This window comes from Chelonia mydas, chromosome 7 (assembly GCF_015237465.2).
Source record: "Chelonia mydas isolate rCheMyd1 chromosome 7, rCheMyd1.pri.v2, whole genome shotgun sequence".
In the NCBI taxonomy this organism is placed as follows: domain Eukaryota; kingdom Metazoa; phylum Chordata; order Testudines; family Cheloniidae; genus Chelonia; species Chelonia mydas.
The window spans coordinates 37,218,502-37,239,092 of record NC_057853.1 but is presented as its reverse complement, the minus strand read 5'-3'; the positions used below and the strand labels follow the sequence as shown (position 1 = coordinate 37,239,092).

General features: G+C 38.1%; 1 protein-coding gene across 2 annotated transcripts in view; it reads left to right on the top strand.

Annotated features, from left to right (window-relative positions):
• The window catches only part of SYN2 (synapsin II), a 402,447-nt gene that overhangs the window by 324,040 nt on the left and 57,816 nt on the right, over positions 1-20,591 (top strand). The window contains exons 6-8 of one of the 2 annotated variants that reach the window (XM_037905072.2): positions 11,718-11,780; positions 14,591-14,733; positions 18,589-18,663. In XM_037905072.2, coding sequence (XP_037761000.1) covers positions 11,718-11,780; positions 14,591-14,733; positions 18,589-18,663 — 281 coding nt within the window. Of the gene's footprint in view, positions 1-11,717; positions 11,787-14,590; positions 14,734-18,588; positions 18,664-20,591 lie in introns of both variants that reach the window. The other variant, XM_043551313.1, reaches the window with a different exon arrangement.

The window sequence follows — 20,591 nt, the reverse complement described above, 5'->3', positions numbered from 1 at the left end:
TAAAACTTTCCACCAGCTCTGTTAGTGACACAGCCTTCCAAAGAGACACTCCACTCACATTTGCTAGAGCTGTTTTTTAAATATTTTCCTTCAAAATAAACAAAATGTAACTAAAATCACAGAAAGCTTATGAAGCTAACTGGTTTCTGTGCTAGCATGGTCTTAGCATGCCTGCTGTTTACCCATCTGCGTGAGCAGTCCAGAGAGCTCCTGTGGTGTCAAGGATAGAAGTCAAAACGGAAGGGAGCAGGTGGGGAAGTTAAATCCCATATGTATCATAATTGTAACAGAAAATTGTCAGTTTTTCTTACCACTTGGAATGATGATTTCGCCCCATGATTGGAGCCAATCAGTGGTGGTGAGAGCCACTTTGTAGATTTGGGCAGGTAGCCCCCATGCGGGGAGTGAGATCTGTGGGGATTAGGGAATGTAGGGGCAGCAATAAGGGAAAATAGATCTCAGTATTGCCCATTTGGATAGTAGACAGCAGGCACATCAGCATCACATAGCTAACACTCATGTGCTACTATAGTGATGACAACAACCAAAAATGCTTTGTGGTAACTTAATTTTGAAGCCTTCCTTGATCCCTCTTTTGCTTCGGCTGTAGCCTTTGTGGTTTGATTACCTTTGCTACCCGCCTTCCACTCCCCTCTATTTCTATTGAGATATGGCATGTCATTTGAAATCCTGGTATCAGACTCCAGCGTTAAAGGAATCCTGCTCCTTTTAAAGATGCTGGTTCATTTTTGTAAAGCAAAGTCTTTTTTTTTTTTAATTGTTGTTTTTGTTCCTGTGGTCCACAAAGGATTCCGCAGCTATGGAGTCATGGGAAAACTTTGTGGTCCTGTTAATTGCAGGAGTGCCATTTGTACTGCTGTCGTCAAAGGTCTGCCAGCATTTCCATTATAAACCCCGTTGCAGTGGTTTATGGCTCAACCATAAAAATCAGTTGCTGCCTTATAACGTCCCAGCCAGGCAGTGATTTGTTTATTATTTTAAATTTGGGCGGTGGGGAGAAATTTTCATTTTTTTAAAATATGAAGGTAATGAATAAATAAAATTTAGGATATGTGCTACTTTGTATTCTCATAATTCACAGCTTAATTTTTAAACTAAAACATAGCCAGCCATTAATTCATAACGTGTATGTGCATGCATGCTTTTGGCTAGTTGGAAAAGGCTAATTAAAAAAGACTGATAAGGTACTGGAGATGCATTTAACTGCAGATTACTTAGACTGAAGTTCTCTAGAGAAACAATTTTATGTTTGTTAGATCAAAGATCAACTCTTGAAATGGTTCCTAAAAATGGATTCAAGTGAAAGAATTCCAAAGAAATGATTATTTATTGACGTCTGCAGCACCATTCTGATGTGTAAAGGTGCCTTGCAGAAATACAAACAATATTTACACGGAAATCACCCATCACTGAAATGTGGCATGACAAAACAGTTTCTTCCTGGAAGTGATAGAAAAAATATTTTTCCATATGCAGTCACTGGGGAATTTAAGTAGGCAGAATGCTGTCATCCATATAAGTATTTTAGTTAGAATACAGAAAACAACACTTCTTAAACTTGTGAGATGTGCTATAGGAACTTTAAAGGCCACAACCACTTAGGTTCTTTTAGCTTTACATCTCTGCTGATGAACACAGCCTTCAACAGTATGGTGCTCCCTTGCATCATGCTGGGGAGTTTACTCAATCAGGACCCCATTCAGCACTTAAACACATGCAGAAGTCCGACTGAAGTTGGTGAAACTTCAGCATGTGCTTAAAACTATGCACATGTTTATGTTTTTACTGAATAGGGATCTATTTGAGCATGTGATTAAGGGTTTCAGTACTAGGAGGAGGATTTATCACCTGCTAATTAAAACCCACTTCCTGAAGCACTAGAATTTATTCCCCTAGTGTTCCCATGTGGTAAGGAGGAGAAAGCGTGTGATGGATATTGGGATGGTTACACTAAGTATGAGTCAACAGTATAACACTGTTGCAAGAAAAGCAAACATCTTTCTTGGATGTATTAGCAGGAGTGTTGTAAACAAGACACGAGAAGTAATTCTTCCACTCTACTCCACGCTAATTAGGCCTCAACTGGAGTATTGTGACCAATTCTGGGAGCCACATTTCAGGAAGAATGTGGACAAATTGGAGAAAGGCCAGAGAAGAGCAACAAAAATAATTAAACATCTAGAAAACATGACCTGTGAGGGAAGATTGAAAAAACTGTGTTTCTTTAGTCTAGAGAAGAGAAGACTGAGAGGGGACATGATAACTTTTAAGTACATAAAAGGGTGTTACAAGGAGAAGGGAGAAAAATTGTTCTCCTTAACCTCTGAGGATAGGACAAGAAGTAATGGGCTTAAATTGCAGCAAGGGCCGTTATGTTGGACATTAGGAAAAACTTCCTAACTGTCAGGGTGGTTAAGCACTGGAATAAATTGCCTATGGAGGTTGTAGAATCTGCATCATTGGATTTTTAAGAGCATGTTAGACAAACACATGTCAGGGATGGTCTAGAGATAATACTTAGTCCTGCCATGAGTGCAGAAGACTGGACTAGATGACCTCTCGAGGTCCCTTCCAATAATCCTAATCAATAATCCTGTGATTCTATGTTCCACGTCTCATCATGCCCACTTTCCTGCCTTCCCTCTGTTTTATTTAATGCTTTGTTTGTAATGCCTTACATCATTAATGGATGTACTTTTCTTTAGAACCAGACTAAACATATTTCCTAAAAAAGAAAAGGGACCAGTGAAATCCAGCAGTGTATTGAGTTAGAAAGAGGTGTCTCTTGAGGCATTGTATAGGCTGGTATTAATTCCAGTCTAATGTAACATTCTTGATTATAATGATCTGGAACTAGTTGAGTTTGGTGTCTGAGAGGTCTGTAGTTTACAGTAGTGAAGGAATGTGCAGGGAAAGAGAAATTACTTTTGCTCCATAGGAAGCAATGATTCATGCATTCATATAATGGGAGATCCAGCATCAGCCCCAACTTATGCACATGAGTGATGGATGTTAATAGAACTATTTACATACCTAAAGCCATGCAAGACTGGGGCTTCTGTCATTTGACTGGACAATAGAAATAGTTTACATGCTATGTTATGATTTGCATTGCAGTAGCATCTGGAAGGCCTAATCAGGGCTCTGTTATACTAGGTACTGCACAGTCCCAAAGTACTTACAGTCTATGCGAAGTAATTTGTTAGACATTTTTAACAGAAAAGCATTTGAGGTGGGATCTGCTGCTTACAAGACAAAAGAATTGCAAAAAAATACAATTGATTATAGACATTTCATTTCATGAGCAAATTCGCTCCTGAAATACTTAGTATTTTACAGCTTTACTAAATAATGGGAACAAAGTGGGAAAAGTAAAAAAGTAATTTATATTAATTTGACGTGCATTAATGATGATAACCTTAGCGTGTAAGTTATGGGTCAGAAAACACACTATCAAGAGGCATAAAACAAGAGTTGGTGGCAATTCAAATGATGAAAGTGCAGTTGAGTCAAAATAAGGGACCCATAAAGTGTTGTATCAAAGATGAGACAACAGATAAGGGTTGAGGATAGTAGGTAATTTAGAAAATATATACAGTAATTCAATAAAGAATACATGTTCTTACATCAGTAAATAATATCTCTGTGGGCTGTGTGTTCCAAAGAATAGGACACAGGAAGGGGAATCAGACAAGGGTTCTGTTCCTAGCTCTCCTACTGATTCACTATGTGACCTTGGCCAATTCACTTTACCCTTCTGTGTCTCATTTTCCCCTTTATAAAATGAAGATAATAATAGTAACTCAACTTCAGTGCTTTGGGAGTCATGGGTGAAGGGTGTTTAGTTACATGAAAAATTGAGATTTCAAAATTGTTTTCATTGCAAAGGGTTTGAAAATGGTGCATTGCTTAATTTTTCAAAATTTGTTTTTGATTATTTTTAATTAAAAATAATCAAACTGTATTGAAATTTTAGGGGGAGTCACAGTGCCACAGGATCCGTGCTACACCCCAGCTTTTAACAGGTTCTTGGAGGTAACTCTTCAGTATGCCAGAGCCCCAAGAAGTGCCACTCTTCTTTAAGGGTAGGCTAAGTAGCTTCAACACCTCCAAGACTGAGCCTCTGGGCTCCAGCACTCCTGTTTCACACTGTGCGCTCTGCCCGCAAGTTCAGCCAAGCTAGACTCCTGTTCAGGGACTTTCAGCCTTTTGGGGATCAATGCACGTCAACATTTGCAGACACCAAGCAGCCTTTTCAAAACAAAGTAGCATTTATTAGTCAAGTGGAATACAGCAGTGGGAAGTCCTTAGGTTAGCATAGAGAAGCAAAGGTTAAGTTAGAGTTCAGACTGGAAAGCATCAGGGCTCCAACCAACCAACTTGCTATAGAAGCCATTTTGGCTCTCATAGACTTTAAGGTTAGAAGTGGCGGTTGTGATCATTTAATCTGATCTCCTGCACACTGCAGGCCACAGAACCTCACCCACCTGCTCAGGCTGTCATTGCCAGATGAGAGCTCCTATGTGTCCCAAGGCCAGCTCTTATCCTAGTCTCACCTCTTGGTCCATTGTTTTCCTCTTGCAGACGCATGCTCTGAGTTCAGAAATTCCTGTTGATAGGTGTCAGTTGTTCAGTCCTTGGGGTTCCCCTGGGCTTTCTGGATCCTCCACTGATGTGGTTTAGTTTCAGCCAGTCCTTAATGACCTATTCATACCACCCCAGCCAGATACATGGTACAAACCGCTCCCGTCTCCTCCTCTTCCCCAGGGTAGCATTTAGTCCTTCTATACTCATTGGGCTGGAATCCTAGGTCACGTAAGTCACTTGCATGCATATCATTCATAAAAATATTACAGAAAATTCCCATTTGATCACAGCAGGAAAATAGATTTGTTTATATTGATAATTTGTGGGGGGGGAACCCCAAACACTGGGTTTAAAAGATTTTGACCAGCTGTCGCGCTAAGTGTTGATGATATGTTTTGTTTAGTTCAGTTCCCAAATACTGCAAGACCAGGTAAAATTGTTAATGAGTTTAGTTACCCCCGAGTAACAGTGTACAAGTACAGCAGCTTTACATATAGAGAACTACCCTCCGCTGATTAAAACCCCAGTATAATAAAGTACTCTCAATACATACTTAACATTAAGCATGTGTTTAAGTGCTTTGCTGAGTTAGGTCCTAAATGCAAAAATGAAGTCAAACCATTTAAATTAGTAGTAGAAAACGTTTAGCATTGCTTGCTTTTTATAGGCCCCTAAGTGGCCACACAGAATGGGGTGAGGATTGGGGGAGCCCCTTCCATGCCCCTTGATAGGATAAACAGGGAGCCAGGATCTGGCCAGCAGTCTTGGTTTTTTTAGAAAAAAAAAGTTTACAGTATCACCTGTTTTTCCAGAGGACATGTCTCATTCTCATTGTGACCTGTTTATTCTTAACTCTACACACACAAAAGCATGCCTCATTTGCATACAAAGTTTCTTTGTGCACGTACATGGTCATTTGAAAATACTTTGACTTCTAATTTAAGTATCTGTTAATGAACTAATTATATTTGGGTGTGTAAACGTGCACATTTAGATTTGAAAAACAGGCTCTTAATGACCAAATTTGTTCCCAATAGGAAGTAAAGTCTATTGTCCCTTGGGACATCATTAGAAAAAGTAACAAGTGTGTGTTTTTGTGCTGCTAAATTTTCACTCACAATTATGTAACAATGGCCAAAATCTGCCTAAATGTTGCATTTACAGTATATTTACAGTGTTTTAACATCTTTCTGCAATTAAAATGAACTACTCTGTTGAAAACCAACTTTTAAATGCGTAGTTCCTTCATAAAAGATATTACATTACTATTTTAATTCAGTGGAATGACCAATTGCATTATTGGGAATAAAAATGTGTGATTAACATTTAATTGGCTGTTTCTGCCAAAAGGTTGCTGATATGAAATACTATTCAGATGTGTCAGGCTTAAATGTATTGCCATTGTCATCAGGATTATACTGATAGCATAAAACAATTTGGCTATGCATAGGACGTTTTGAAATTCTTAAGGTGCCTGTTGTTTTTTCCAGGATACTGACAATTCTGTTTTAGCTCTGTGTATGAAGTGTTCCTACCTTTCCACATTGATTGCATCTTTCATTCCTTACTCCCAGATAGCAGAGAACAGTAGGTTGTCACTATCTAAAACATGAGATGCACAAAATGCCTTCTTTGGTTAAAAATAACCCTAATTGTACATATTTTCTTTTACTCTATTGTAGTTGTTGTTTGATATAATATACCCATTCACTTGCTTCCTGCCCTGTCCTGGAGTTTAAATTCAGAGAGGATGCATAGTCCAGGCTTTAGAGCAGTGAATTTGGAGGAACCAGCAGGCCAGGGTTCTGTATTCCCAGCTCTGTGACTGACTTACTGCATGAAGAGTATGAAGTCACAATTGCTGTATTCAAAGATAATTACCCCCATTCAAGCTCACAAGAATCTCATAATGAAATTGAAATCCCAGCTGCAACTGGAGCTTGCAGCAGCAGAGGCCAGATTTCAAGGAAGAAACATTAGCTAGCTACCTTGTTGGCTTGTGTCAAAATGCCTCCCTGCAGTACACTATTAATTTAAACTTGGCCATTCTCAATAGAAGACACACAGCATTACATAAGAAATCCAGACTTCTATTGTAAGCCTTAAGGCCTTCAGTTCATGTTTTCTTTCTATTATCATAGTCAACATTTGCTTTGGGGGGGAAAGGTAAATAAAAAAGAAACTCTATTATGCAACTTCCTACAAAAACAACTGTAGGGATTTTTGTTTGTTTGTTTTTTAGGAATATAGAAAAATCAGTTGGAGCAGCATTGACTCAGATGTGTTATTGAGGAGCAATACTGATTGCAAAATTGTGCAATTCTAACAGATCTACTAAGCCGCTCAACAAAGCTTCTAAGGATTTTATAAAGAAGAAAATTAATGAATGGGTTACAACTGTAGTTATTAAAGGTTCCAACTATACTGTAAAAAGGGATGCCTAAAATTCCCCATTAAATTCTACAAGGTGTCAGTGTGGATTTGATTTAAATTAAATTGATTTAAATCACTAGTCAGGAAGACTCGATTTAATTATGGATTTCTACATAAAAGTACATTCTTGCTGGTTGTTATAACCTTAATACATATTCTTCACAACTCAAAGAGAGATGTAGGTTTCATTTGTAGAAGGTACACACTATACATTTTTAAATGATTTATTTTGAAAACTTTTCAGATTAGTTTTACAGCTATATCAGAAAATGAATGATTGGTTATTTCGTTTACTAAAGGTAATTGAAGCAGATATTTATGCAATCATTGGGAGGTAACTATCTCCAATTCAACAGGTTAATAATTAATATTTGGAGGATTTTCTTGCCATGCTGTATTAGAAGGAGAACATCACCAGACAGACATTTAAATTGTTTTATTTAACTAAAACAACAACATTCTGGATTTTTTTCTTCAACCACAAACATATAATATTTTAACAAAACAAGCATATGAATTTTTGAATTTAGTTAAACATTCAAATTTTTTAAAATCAGGTTTGTTTTTTGTTAAAATTGTTTTTAACTAAAATAGTTAAATGAAATTTTTTTTTTTTAAAAAACAAAAATTAAATCAACGATGTCAGCCAGGTCAACATGAGAAACTTAAAATATTGGCTTCTGCAGCTAACTCAGTCGTCTTCACCTTCATTTTCCTGTTTGTTCATCATCTGGAAAAGAAAAACAAGCTTTCCTGCTTTTTCAGGTTCCAAACGATTTCTCAGTTTGAAATGAATTAGTCCAAAGGAAGAAAATATTCTTTCTACACTGGCAGAAGAAGCTACTGCTGTTAAAAGTGAGATTATCACTTCAATAGTCTCTGAATCCAAGTGCTTAAGTGACTTCCACTATTTCACTCGTGTGACTTTCTTTAAAACATCATCAGCAAACCTATATTTCTTGACTGTTTCACCCTTAGCTCTGAAGTTTATTATAGTTGGCATTATGGAGGGATGATTGCTGGATGTCCATGTCATAGCCAACTCCTCTTCTTCAGCAGTTAAGGTTTGACCCTGGTACCGAGTATTGAGAATATTAGCAAGAAAATGACTGGAGATAGTGCTTGTCTCATTCGGTTTTTAATGCCTGTAATTTAACTCTGTCATTGCATGTTTCTCTTTTTAAGATCTCACTCAGTTCCTTCCAAATTTCAAGAACATCAACAATAAAACAGCTATTTCCCTGCATTTTGTTCAAGGCTACAGAAATAGGCTTCAGGGTACTTGGCATGTGTTCAACATTTCTTTTAAGCCCAATGTTGAGAACTTTGGCTGTGACAGTGCCCATCTATTTTTTCACAATTTTGTTCACAAACTATCATCAGATTAGGCCAGTTCTTGATATAGTGCTCAAAACAGTCAACTCCTGAGTTCCAATGTACGTCTTGTGGGAGAGTTAGCTTGGTTCCTCCCACTTTTTTCAGAGTAGCTGCTCCAAAGTGGTTGTCACGGAAGTATTTTGCAATTTCAGCAACATTAGCCTTTATTTCTGGAACACTGAAGTCTTTGGCTAGGGGGTGCATCAAATGAGCACTGCAACCGTATGTTATTAGCTTGGGACTCTCTTCTAAATAATTTCTTCTCATCTTGGATACATTTGCAGCATTGTCTGTGACCAAACTGCGTACTAGACATTTGATTTTTTTTCCACAGTTTGTTATAGCTTTTACTGCTACTTCTTGTAAGTATTCTGCTATGTGTGCATTTTCTGGTGTCTCAATTGTTTCTGTAAGGAAGACATTCCCTTCTTCTGTTGTCACACAAGCACATACAACAATGATCATTGTGGACATTGCTCAACCTGTCAAGACTCAGGTTAACAATTTCAACCTCTAGACCTTTTGGACACTGCTCAATTTCTCTTTCATACTCTTTATCCAGCAATTTGCCTGAGACATTTGCTCTACTGTGTGGACTGTATCCTGGTCTTAATGACTGAACCATGTTAATGAAGTGTGGGTTCTCAACCATATGGAAAGGAGAGTTTGTTGCTTAAACAAACCGAGCAATTTTTTCCTCAATTACCTCTTTTTGTAATCTGCTGGTTCTTATCACAAACTTATCTATGGTTGTTTCTGGATGATGGAGATTTTTTTTTTCCTTTTTGCTACAGGTGATATACTGTGGCTATGTGACAAACATGATGTGACTGAAACTATAGAAAATGATGGTGATCTTGAAGGTGGATAGTCCTCAGAATCCTGTATGTTGTTGATGGATTCTCCTAAACAAAATAAGTCAATGCAGTTATTTAATTATTATTACCATAATGCTCATTTAGTATTACTCATTGCATTCACTGACACTCAGTACTACTTTAAAGGTAAAATTGTAAAAGAAAGATCTGCCTATTTGAGCTATTTATTTTGTATCACAGCTGCATCTAAAATGATAGTACCGTAGAATAACAACTATATTTTTTGCTCAAACATGAGAATTCAAGAACAGTCCAGAAGGAAGACAGGCAGTCCTTAAGAAAGAAGTATGAAATAAAAACGTTTACCAACCTGAAGATCCTGCATGTTCAGGCATGTTCCTCTCATCATCTTCAACGCAGCTTCCTCCTAAGAAGAAATACTTCTCATGATGTTGTTTCATTCAGAAAACCAGGCCTTGCATTTCTTTGTTGCACTGTTTGCATTTTGCACGCATGTCTGTCTTATCCACAGGTAAAGGAACTTCATTAAAATATTCCCAAATTGGGTTTCTTTTACAGCCTACTGCCATTATAGGTTTTCCCTTCTGTGAGAGAACTGTATGGTAGACCTCAAATCAATGAAGGCTACACTCAGAGACCTCAAGACTTTTGGAATATGCTGCTCAAACAGTTTCACTTTTGTTTCTACTGCCTGTCCTCCCTTCTTCACATTTATCTCCAGACTTCTTCTTTTTGTCCAGATCTATTCCACGCCCAACAATCTTCTATTCATTCAACTTTTTGAAATTTTGCACTTTTAGAGAGAGGTAAGGGATTGACTCTGTGTACACAAATTTGCAGAGGGACAACAGAGTTGAGATCTGTTATTTCTCACATCTATATATTATTTATTTATTTATTTATTTATTTATTTTAAAACATTTTTGCTGTTAACAAGCATTGTATCTCTGGACGCACAAATCCACAGTTTGAGAACTGCAAAACTAATCATCTCTGATGATATCTTCTAGACTGAGCACTGAGTTCCATAAAGTAGATAAAAAGATTAACCTAAATAATCTATACAGAAGCCCCTGGAACTCCATAAGATTGGGTCCCTAATCTATGAACTATTGGAACTCATTTACAAAACTTTTCTTAAACATTACATGAATATATTGTCTCTTACTATAGAATTAGAATTTATAATCCCTATTCCATGATGAGATATCTTTGAGCTATAATGTAGCTTTAGATAGGTTTTTTTCCTCAAAATGCATTTATTAAAAAGATCTGATTTTAAAAAATGGATTTTTTTAATTTAAATGTTTCGTTTTTTAAAATCATTGATTTTTATCCACCCTGCAAGGTGTGGTGTAGAAGTGTACTATTCATTTCTGGCATTTTGCTTTATTCTCCCTTGGTTTGATGGGTTCTGAGAAAATATGAGTCTTCTCTCTTCCTCCCCTCAAACACACACACATGCAGAGCATGGTACGAACCAGCTTTGGTGATGGAGCACTGAAATCCATGAGAGATGAAGTGCCCTCTTTAACAAAGAGGATTTGGCTCTTATACTCTTCTCATGCTTTGAGATCACTGTCCTTATGAGCACCAAAAATTACCTGGCTTGCCAATCAAATATATAATGGGAAGCCCAGATGCTAACCCTGGGGTTTTAAGTTAGAAATTCAACTTACAGGTACAGAGGGTGCCATTAAAATCCAATCTCCACCCTCCCAGCTATCTGTAGTCACTTGGAGGAGATCTTCTGCCGTTGAATCTGAGCAGGCTGAGACACATGAGAATGACTGTTATCAATGGAAGGTACACATCTTTCAGCATCTCTCCAAATCAAGTTCTAACTGGAGAGTGGCAAATGTTGTTTTTAATGCTACATGCTGTGAGGATACAGGTCTTCTCTGTGTTGGAATCCTAAACTGAGTTAGAATGTTGTGGGTGTATCTTTATTATGAAGAAGTTTTTTCTCAGCAGAGCTTTGCAATAAATGAAGTTTCAAACTTCTTCAGATAAATTTTTTTTATCTTCTGAAATTGAATTGAAAGGAATGTAGCTTTTGATTATGCAATTATCTAAGATGTTGTACGGGCATGTTATTCATAATGTAGCCCAGCTCTATTTAAACAAACCCTTGGGTTCAAGTTAAATATCTGAGCAATCCATGGATACTTCTAAAATATCTGCATGGGAAGAGCTGTTTGACTGCATTTTTTGTTGTGTTGTATAAACTAAAGGCAGAGCTACATGGGACAGAGAGTAGTGTAACATAGTAACGATTATGTTCTTGCAAACGTCAGTTTGACAGATGAAGATATGCAGGCAAGTTTAAACCAGGATGAAAAAAGTTCTAATGAATCCTGAACAGCTACTTCAGAAGTTGTTATTTTCATGAATATTAAAATGTTCATGACGTCAATGGTCAGTTAAATTAATATTGTTTTTCTTTTCTTCCCCTCTTAGTTAACACTGCCAACGTTTCCTGTTGTCGTGAAGATTGGACATGCTCATTCAGGCATGGGAAAGGTGCAGGTGCTATTTATATATACATGCTAGGGGTTTTCTGGTGCTAGTCTACATTTTAATTGTCTAAATATTAAAATATGTAAACTTCTCCACAGTAGGTGTTAAAACTTGTGAGCTGGCCAAATTCCAACTCAGGGTCCTGATTGTGCAAAGCGTTACTTGGGTCCCTATTCAGGACAGTACTAAAGCATATGCTTACATCCCCAGACATCTTAAATTCTGACCTTGAGAGAGGGACTTAACCACATGCTCAAATGCTTTCCTGAATCAGGGCCTTATATGATAATTCTGTTGCCTGCAGCAGAACTACCTGAAAAGTCACAAGTAAAGATTTGCAGGTCTGAGAATCTGGTGAATAAATTCTCCTACAGCTTCCTAAATTCCCACAGTGGTTTCAAATTGGATACAGTATTTTTCTTCATTTCCTGTCCTGTAGAGTTGCAACACACTCGCTGCATTCAATCCAGAGGCAACTGCATTTCACTGGTGGGTGAAGCAATTTCTATATCACTTACATCTCACAATGGTGGTTTGATTGTATAGCTCAATTATGCTTCCACTGATGTCAATGGGTGCGGGTACTCAATTGGTAGACATTTCCAAAGTGCTAAGAGATCTTCAGATGAAAAAGGACTGAACAAGGGCAAAGTGTCATCAAATGACACTTATCCCCTTGGATTTCCAAAAATTCTATGAATGAAATATCAGCCATTGAATAGTAGAAAATTGATTTTTGTCATTTAAAATATTTTACTCAATAAATATGCAATCTTTGCATTTCGGATTTCTTAAGGAAATTATTTAATTTCCTTGATATTTAACATTTTGCATAGCTCTGAGTCTCCTGTACACAAGAAACCTCACCTACTACAAAAATTATGGACACAAACAAATATCCCATGACTGAACAACATAATTGCTTAAACATCCTTACTAGGAGTTGATTGGCTTAAGCAACCAATCTATCTTTTTAAGAGGTCTATAAAATATACTTGAATTTAAAAAACAAAACCAGGAACCTTTTTATCTTCTCCACATTGTTACTTTACCATCCTGGATGTTCTTACTATGTTGATTTGGGGAAAGTTTATCAACACCTCTTTGTATGAGGGTTTTTTAATCTTAGTAACTCCATTATTCCTCCTCTCCCACCTACATTGGTTCTTTAATGGGATTTTTTTCTACACCATCTAACTTTTTCCATATATTCATAATTTTTCCACCACAGTGGCCAAATACTCTTCTTAAATATATGCATGCAACTCCCACTTAAGTGTTTATACCATAACATTTTTTCAAGACTTTGGCATTAGTACATTGTATCTATCTATAGCAGTGGTTCCCAAACTTGTTCCACCGCTTGTGCAGGGAAAGCCCCTGGCGGGCCAGGCCAGTTTGTTTACCTGCCACGTCTGCAGGTTTGGCCGATCGCGGCTCCCAGTGGCCGCGGTTTGCTGCTCCAGGCCAATGGGAGCTGCTGGAAGCAGAGTGGGCTGAGGGACATACTGTATTTACACAGATTCCGAACCATCACCATTAAATTTGGCCTATAAAATGTTCCAGTTTGTTGGATAACATTTTCATTTCAATCCAAAAGTTGATGGAAATGGCTAAAGTTGTGATAATATAATTGGGCTGCTTTGACATCAAAGCTACAGGCTTTGAATCCAGGCACTTATAGTTAACATTGAGCTTGGTCCAATTCCCACTGAGACAGTGGTGAAATTCCCATAGATTTCAGTTGGAGCAGGATATGCCCCACTGTGCAAGTTACTGCACTCACATTCTTCTGATATACATGGTTACACCTTAAAAAACTATGGACTCATCCTTCAAGATATTGATCTATTTTTGTCAGATGATGCATTCCCTCAGCTTTTGTTGAGCCTCAGTTCAGTTCAGAACACTTAGGACCTTGGAGGACTGGTTCCTGACTATCAAAACATTTTTAAAACAAGATTGATGTAAAGTTTGTGTACACCCAACACATGCTTTTACACACATTCAGTTTTCACATTATTCCTCAAAATCTTCATTAGTATGCCTGTCACCTTATTTAAAAGTACAACACAGATACTAAATACCCAGTAGGTGTATTTACTTATCTCAAAATTAAATATGAAGTCCTATAAGCAACCATTTGTGTTTCAGGTTCTAATGAAGATTCCTGAAGGCCAGAAAGAGCTGAACCATATTGGATTAAGACTATAGAATTCAATCCTTTAAAAAACATCTCCCAGTCTGGTGAGGTGTCTTGACACATAATGTTATAAACAGACTTCAAAATTCATGGGCAGATAATGCCATTAGGTTTTTCTTGTTTGGTTTGGTTGGGCTTTTGTATTCCTTTCCTTCCTTCCTTCCTCTTATTATAACTGATCCATCCCACACAGAAGGACTGTTCACTGCATCCTTAAAACTGAAATGCCAAAATGCTACAATAAAATACCTATAAAGAACTATTCCTAGAGATTGTTTATGTGAAACAGAAATAAACATCAGTATTTTAAAAGGGTTTCCAACAAACAAATGTAATGTCGATACTTGATGATTGCCTTCTACAACAGTGAAGGTTACATTTCTGGCTAGAAATTACACAGCTTATTGCAGGAATATTTTTGCCATATTCTAGTTTTGCCAACTACAGCTTTTTTTACAGATCAGATAAATTATCCATTCTTTGTTTTGTAAGCTGACACTATAAACAGTAATATTTCTCACAGGAGTCATTTGCAATTGCATTTTACAGTACATGCTTAACTATTCTTGTTGTTTTTCTCTTCCTCCTGCTGTTTGTGTTATGACAACAGGTTAAGGTAGACAACCACTACGATTTTCAGGACATAGCCAGTGTGGTAGCACTTACCCAAACCTACGCCACCACTGAACCCTTCATAGACTCCAAATACGACATCAGGATCCAAAAGATAGGCAGTAACTACAAAGCATACATGTGAGCCAAAAATTATTTCCTTTTATTTTCTGATTTCAATATTTACAAAGCAGCACCAAAGTTCACTTGATTGAAGTCTAATGCCTCTTTTTAAATAGTCCCTTATTATCAGCACTTTTGGGAGGAAGGTATTTTAGCCTTTTTTAAATTTGTTGATGGACATTTTCAATTATTTCAAAAGCTTTTAAGTGTTAAAATATCTCAGCTGTTTCATGTTTATATTAATAATGCATTTTGTTGAACTCTGTTTGTTACAGAAATAACAATGGAAATGCTCTGAGAGAATAAAATAAATAAATGTGATATTTCGAATGGAAAGCATACAGAGGTTATAAAAAATGGAAATTAAAAGGGGTCTTGTGGAGAGGACAAAATGGACTTTACTTCAAATGGTTTAAAAGATGGCAAAGTACTTTCTAATTATTTTTTTGGAGGGGGGAAAGAGAAGGGAGGAATTAAACACATGCTTAGGACATTGCAGAATGGTTACCTACAACTCCCATGTGGGTCAACTCTTTCACAGCAATTTCTCAAAATAGTTTCAGGGAACCAACAACAAGAAGTGGGGTCTGATTGTTTTATAGGTGACTTTTTAAATTCCTTCAGCAACAAGACCCAATTTTATTATTAAAAAGCTTTGAGACAACTTTTGGTCATTTTTCATTCACAGAGAGACCTGAATATATAACTCTTAACTAATGGCAAAGAATATTTCATTCTAACTGCACCTGATATAACTGAGGCCCCAATCTTGCAATGACCTTTAGACAGACGTACATAGAGCTCTTCTGATGTCAGTAGAGCTTGAAGTGGGTGCTCACAGCTCTGTCTTTCTAGGGATCACTGCATGATCTAGACATAAATTTGTTACTCATAATTCAGTTGTTGATGCAATGGACACAATATATGTAGTATGCACCTAGGGATTCCCATATTTTTGGAAAGGTGAAGGAATTCTTGTACATTAATTTTTTTTATTTATTGCTATATTTGAGCTAAAGTACAGCCTAACTCCTAACTTTTATTGGGCAAACCAGAAACACTGAGATTAACACAACTCTACCATTTGTTTCAGAAAATGCTGCATTAACACACAAAGTATTGAATTATGCAAGAATACAAAAACACAGGAAAAAGAAACAAATAGCAAATGAACTTCTGTAACAGAAAATACTCACTGGGACCAAAGCTGGGTCTCTTGGAAATCCTTCCCGAAGATAATTCTTACAATAAAATTTCAGCAAAATGTCAATAAAGTGCTTTAAGCATTTTTACAAAATCTTCAGCTACAATTACCAGTTTTAAGGTAGATGCTTAAGAATTTGAAAACAACCATAGCCCTATATGAAAACAACTGTGGCCTGATACAACTTGTACCCATCGGACCTCCTTATCAGTATCTTTCAACTGGTGGCTCCAAAAGAGCACAGTTTTAGCAGTAAGGTACAACTGCTGAACGGTTATGACACAAACCACTGCAGGACCAGCAGAAGCAGAGTCCATATGAGCAATTTGATGGTTCAATAGTACAAGGTGGTGAGCTGCTCCTTCTTTGAGGTGTTGCACCTCATCAACAGTGAAGTTGATGGGAGTTTAAAGCACTCTTTGCTTCACAGCACTGAGCCCTAGATTTGTTGGATTGACTGAAGACCAGAATTCTCTTAGGAGTCTCACTCATGCTATTTACCACATTTAACACTTTTTTTTTTTTACTCTGAAAATGCAAATAGGAAAACAGACCTCAAAAACTGAATTAAAATGGTGGTATGTTCCTCAGACTTTTTTTAAAATCTCCATTTTCTCCAAGATAAGGAATTGTCTGAACACTGTGAGCCTAGCTGTTATTCCCCTAGATTCTTATGAAGAAATATTAATCTATTGTTATATACTCTAAAGCAACATGAAAAACAGGCGATTTACCAAATCACCGTACAACACCTCATATGCATTCATATAAGTTTTGTCAGTAGTATCTTGTTCTACAGCTGGTTCTCATTTTCTGCTATGACACAGAAACAGAGTACTTAAAGAGCCACCACAGAAAATACCAGCAGAACATTTGTTTTTGTAGTTTAAAAAGTGTTATTAAGAGCTTCTGTGTTGTAATTCTGTGGGAAATTGTGGTATAATCTGGATCCATGACTCACAAAAAAAGGGATGTTTAACATTTGTCAGTGGAGATTATAGACAAAATGCAGTGTTGGATCACTCCAAATACCACAGCTCCTCAAAAGATTTCATGACACACACACAACTACCAGTACAGGATTCATTACATCTGACTTCAAGGAAATATAATTAAAAAGGGTGAAGCACAATGAAAACATACACATATGTACAAAAGTACCAACTGAGCTTAAATTCCCACCCTCTCTTTCCAAAAGCAACACACATTGAATTCATAATTCTCTGACCAAAAGAACAACAAAACTAATGTGTAGTGTTCACATCAGTCTAAAGTAATAATCTGTACTGTAGTAGCAAAACATCACATCAGCATTGCAAGTACAGTGTATGGTAATTTATGAACCTCTTCATGGAGAGAAGTCACTGGCCAGAATAGAAATGCAAGTGATTTTTCATCAAACTGGAGGGGAGCAAAAGCCTTTTATACTTGAGCTAGTAGAAAGTGTTACATTAATCTCTCATTCTTTGTTTCTTTTAAGACATTGCTTCTCTTGAAACTTCACAAAGATGGATATGAGCTGAAAATACATGATAGGCACAAGTGCAATGCACTCTAATGTGCTAGGACTTGATTCCCTGATTAATACATAATTAGTACATCTGTTTGTTCAATTAATATATTTTAAAATCTTTTACTCTGTGGATTGATACCTCTTCCCAAGCTCATAATTAGGTTTATAGAAAGATGGAGACAAGCCTAGTGCCACTGTAATTCACTCTCATAAATTACAGGTGTTGCTGTTCTTTTGCCAGCAGGAAACAAAAGGTCATAATTTAGACTGTTTGTATCCTTTGCCCATTTCTGATACAGTCTTTACAATTACAGAGTGCATTCCTCTTCTCTGTACTATTCATCATCGTTGGTTTAAAAAGCCAAAATGTTTTAAAAGGTACTCATTTATAAAATACAGTGGTGATGATGATGATCTATTATAGACACCAAAAGAGAGATGGTAAATGATAGCTTTTGTTAATGAGCTTTAAAATGACATCATTAGGAATAAAAGATAAATTAAGTTACATTAAATTAGAGAGGGGTCCAGAATCAGGGCCTGAAGCTAAATCCAAATTTCACAGGTAGAGTCTATCTTGATTAGGGTCAAACTGGAACAATGACTCTGAACAGTCCTGAACCTTGGAGTGGTTCAAAATATGCATCTGAATATCACTGTTAGGGCCTAACTCTATAATTGGCTAAAATGAAAGTTTGGGATGGATTTGATATCTGGACCTGAAGCTTTCTTTGTCTCCTGTTATTTGCTATGCATTTAGAATTAGTTCACAATGTTGGTGCATCCATACTCACCCCTGGTAACTGCAATTTCATAGTAGTCTATTACTGATATCACCACTAACCAACAGTTGTCACAACAATTATGAAAGTGAACAGGCAACAAGGCATGGGGAACTGCCATTATCATACTTTATAAAATATATGCATGATGTTTTACTGAGACTTATGTTATCAGTTGAATTCTTCACAGTGTGGACGTTATATGGTAAGCAGCAGGAGGAGAGAAACAGAGGTAACCGTTGGTATCATAGTTGTGTGAAAATAAGAGCAACTTAAGACAGATGGTGAAGATATCTGTTCAGTTTATTGACAATAAATGTAAGTGTGCAATAGGTACTCAGTTAATATTGTGTCTGTAATTTTTTTTATCTCAGGAGGACTTCCATATCTGGAAACTGGAAGACAAACACTGGCTCTGCAATGTTGGAACAAATCGCTATGTCAGACAGGTAAGTGTAGCCTCATGTATGGACTAATTAGAAATTTAAATAATTTTCATTTTATATTAGTTAAAAATTCCCATGGCTGATGTTAGTGCAATTAGTGCTAACTGAAGGTCCAAGAGTTCCTTTTGAAAAATTCATTGAGATAATATGGCCAAGGTTTTCCAAATAGTGAGTGCCTTAAAGGTAAGCTCCCACATCCTTATTTAGATTCCTAAATCTAAATCTATGCACTCACCGTCAAGCCAGTCAGGATTCTATTCAGGCACTTCACCACCACAGCATTAGTCCACTAGTCATTTCTTCTGATGCATTTCTCCTCTTCTCCCCAGCAGACTTCTCCTCCTGGTATATTGTACTTTTCCTCTCCTTCATCCATCCATATATTTTCTTTAGCTTGGGCTAAGTTTCTTTTCGTGTGCAACCAAACAGGCTGGTCTTAATTTCAGCCACACAAAGCATTTTCTTCTTTGTAGCCCTGCTGAATGGCATATTCTTTCCCTCTTGAGACCTCTACACTACACTAAGTTTCTTCTCAGCTGCTGGGATGTACTGAGGTGTCTCCCATGACACCAGTCCAGGTGTTTTGTTAGGTTCACCACTGCTTCCTTCTTCTACCCATCAAGCAACCCTTCCTACAGCCCTATCAAGCTCTTTCTTCCCTTCCATACCAGTTTGAGCTTAGCCCCAGTACTCTGATATTGCTCACTTTTGTATGTTCCTCAGCTGTACCTAGGCCTCTGTCCCCTGAAAACAGAGTTCTGGAGTCTTACTGCAGCTGTGAGATTTTTCTTCTTTCTACTTCTGTAACTGTTGCCATTGTTTGAAGGTAAACAAATTATGCACAGTAAAAATGTCCTATCTTTGTTTTCATGATGCTAAAGGATCTTCACCTTTTTGTAGTGTGGTTAGGTGGTGAAAAGGTAAAATAAAGTTTCTTCACTAATGATAACCTTTTTCCCTTCAGTTTCTCTGAGTCTGGAAGCTACAGTCACGCATTCCCACTTGTGAATTGACAGACACAGGAAAGTCAGCCTTTTCTACAAGGATGAAAACAAGTGAGATGAGGAATGACAGCTCCCTGCTGTCCAGCACCTGCCCCCTTCCAGCTAGACCAGGGGTGGGCAATCTACAGCCTGGGTGCCGCATCTGGCCCTTCAAATGTTTTAATCCAGCCCTCAAGCTCCTGCTGGGGAGCGGTGTCCAGGGCTTGCTCTGCTCCATGTATGCCATGGCTCCGTGCAGCTCCCAGAAGCAGCAGCATGTCCCCCCTCCAGCTCCTATGCAGAGGGACAGCCAGGGAGCTCTGCACTCTGCCCCGGCCCCAAGCGCTGCCCCCACAGCTCCCATTGGCTAGCAACTGCGGCCAATGGGAGCTGCAGGGGAGGTGCCTGCAGATGGGGCAGTGCGCAGACCCACCTGGGCATGCCTCTGCATAGGGGCCAGATGAGGGACATACCACTGCTTCCAGGACCTGCTTGAGGTAAGCGCTGCCTGGAGCCTGCACCCCTGACCCTCTCCTGTACCCCAACTCCAGGCCCCAGCCCTGATCCCCATCCCACCCTCCGAACCCCTCGGTCCCAGCCCGGAGCACCCTCCTGCTGCACCCCAGAGCCCTCAACCCCCTCCACCCGCACCCCAACCTGGAGCCCCATCCCACACCTGAACTCCTCATTTCTGGCCCACCCTAGAGCCCGCACCCACAGCTGAAGCCCTCACCCTCTTCTGCTCCCCAACCCCTAATTTTGTGAGCATTCATGGCCTGTCATACAATTTCCATACCCAGATGTGGCCCTTGGGCCAAAAAGTTTGCCCACCCCTGATGTAGACAGATCCCTCAGTGGGAGAGCATGGCAGTGATAGCTCTGTACTCTGAGGGGGAAGTGAAAGTGAGCTGAAGTGCTCCTCTGTCCTTTCAGAAAGTGAGGCTACAT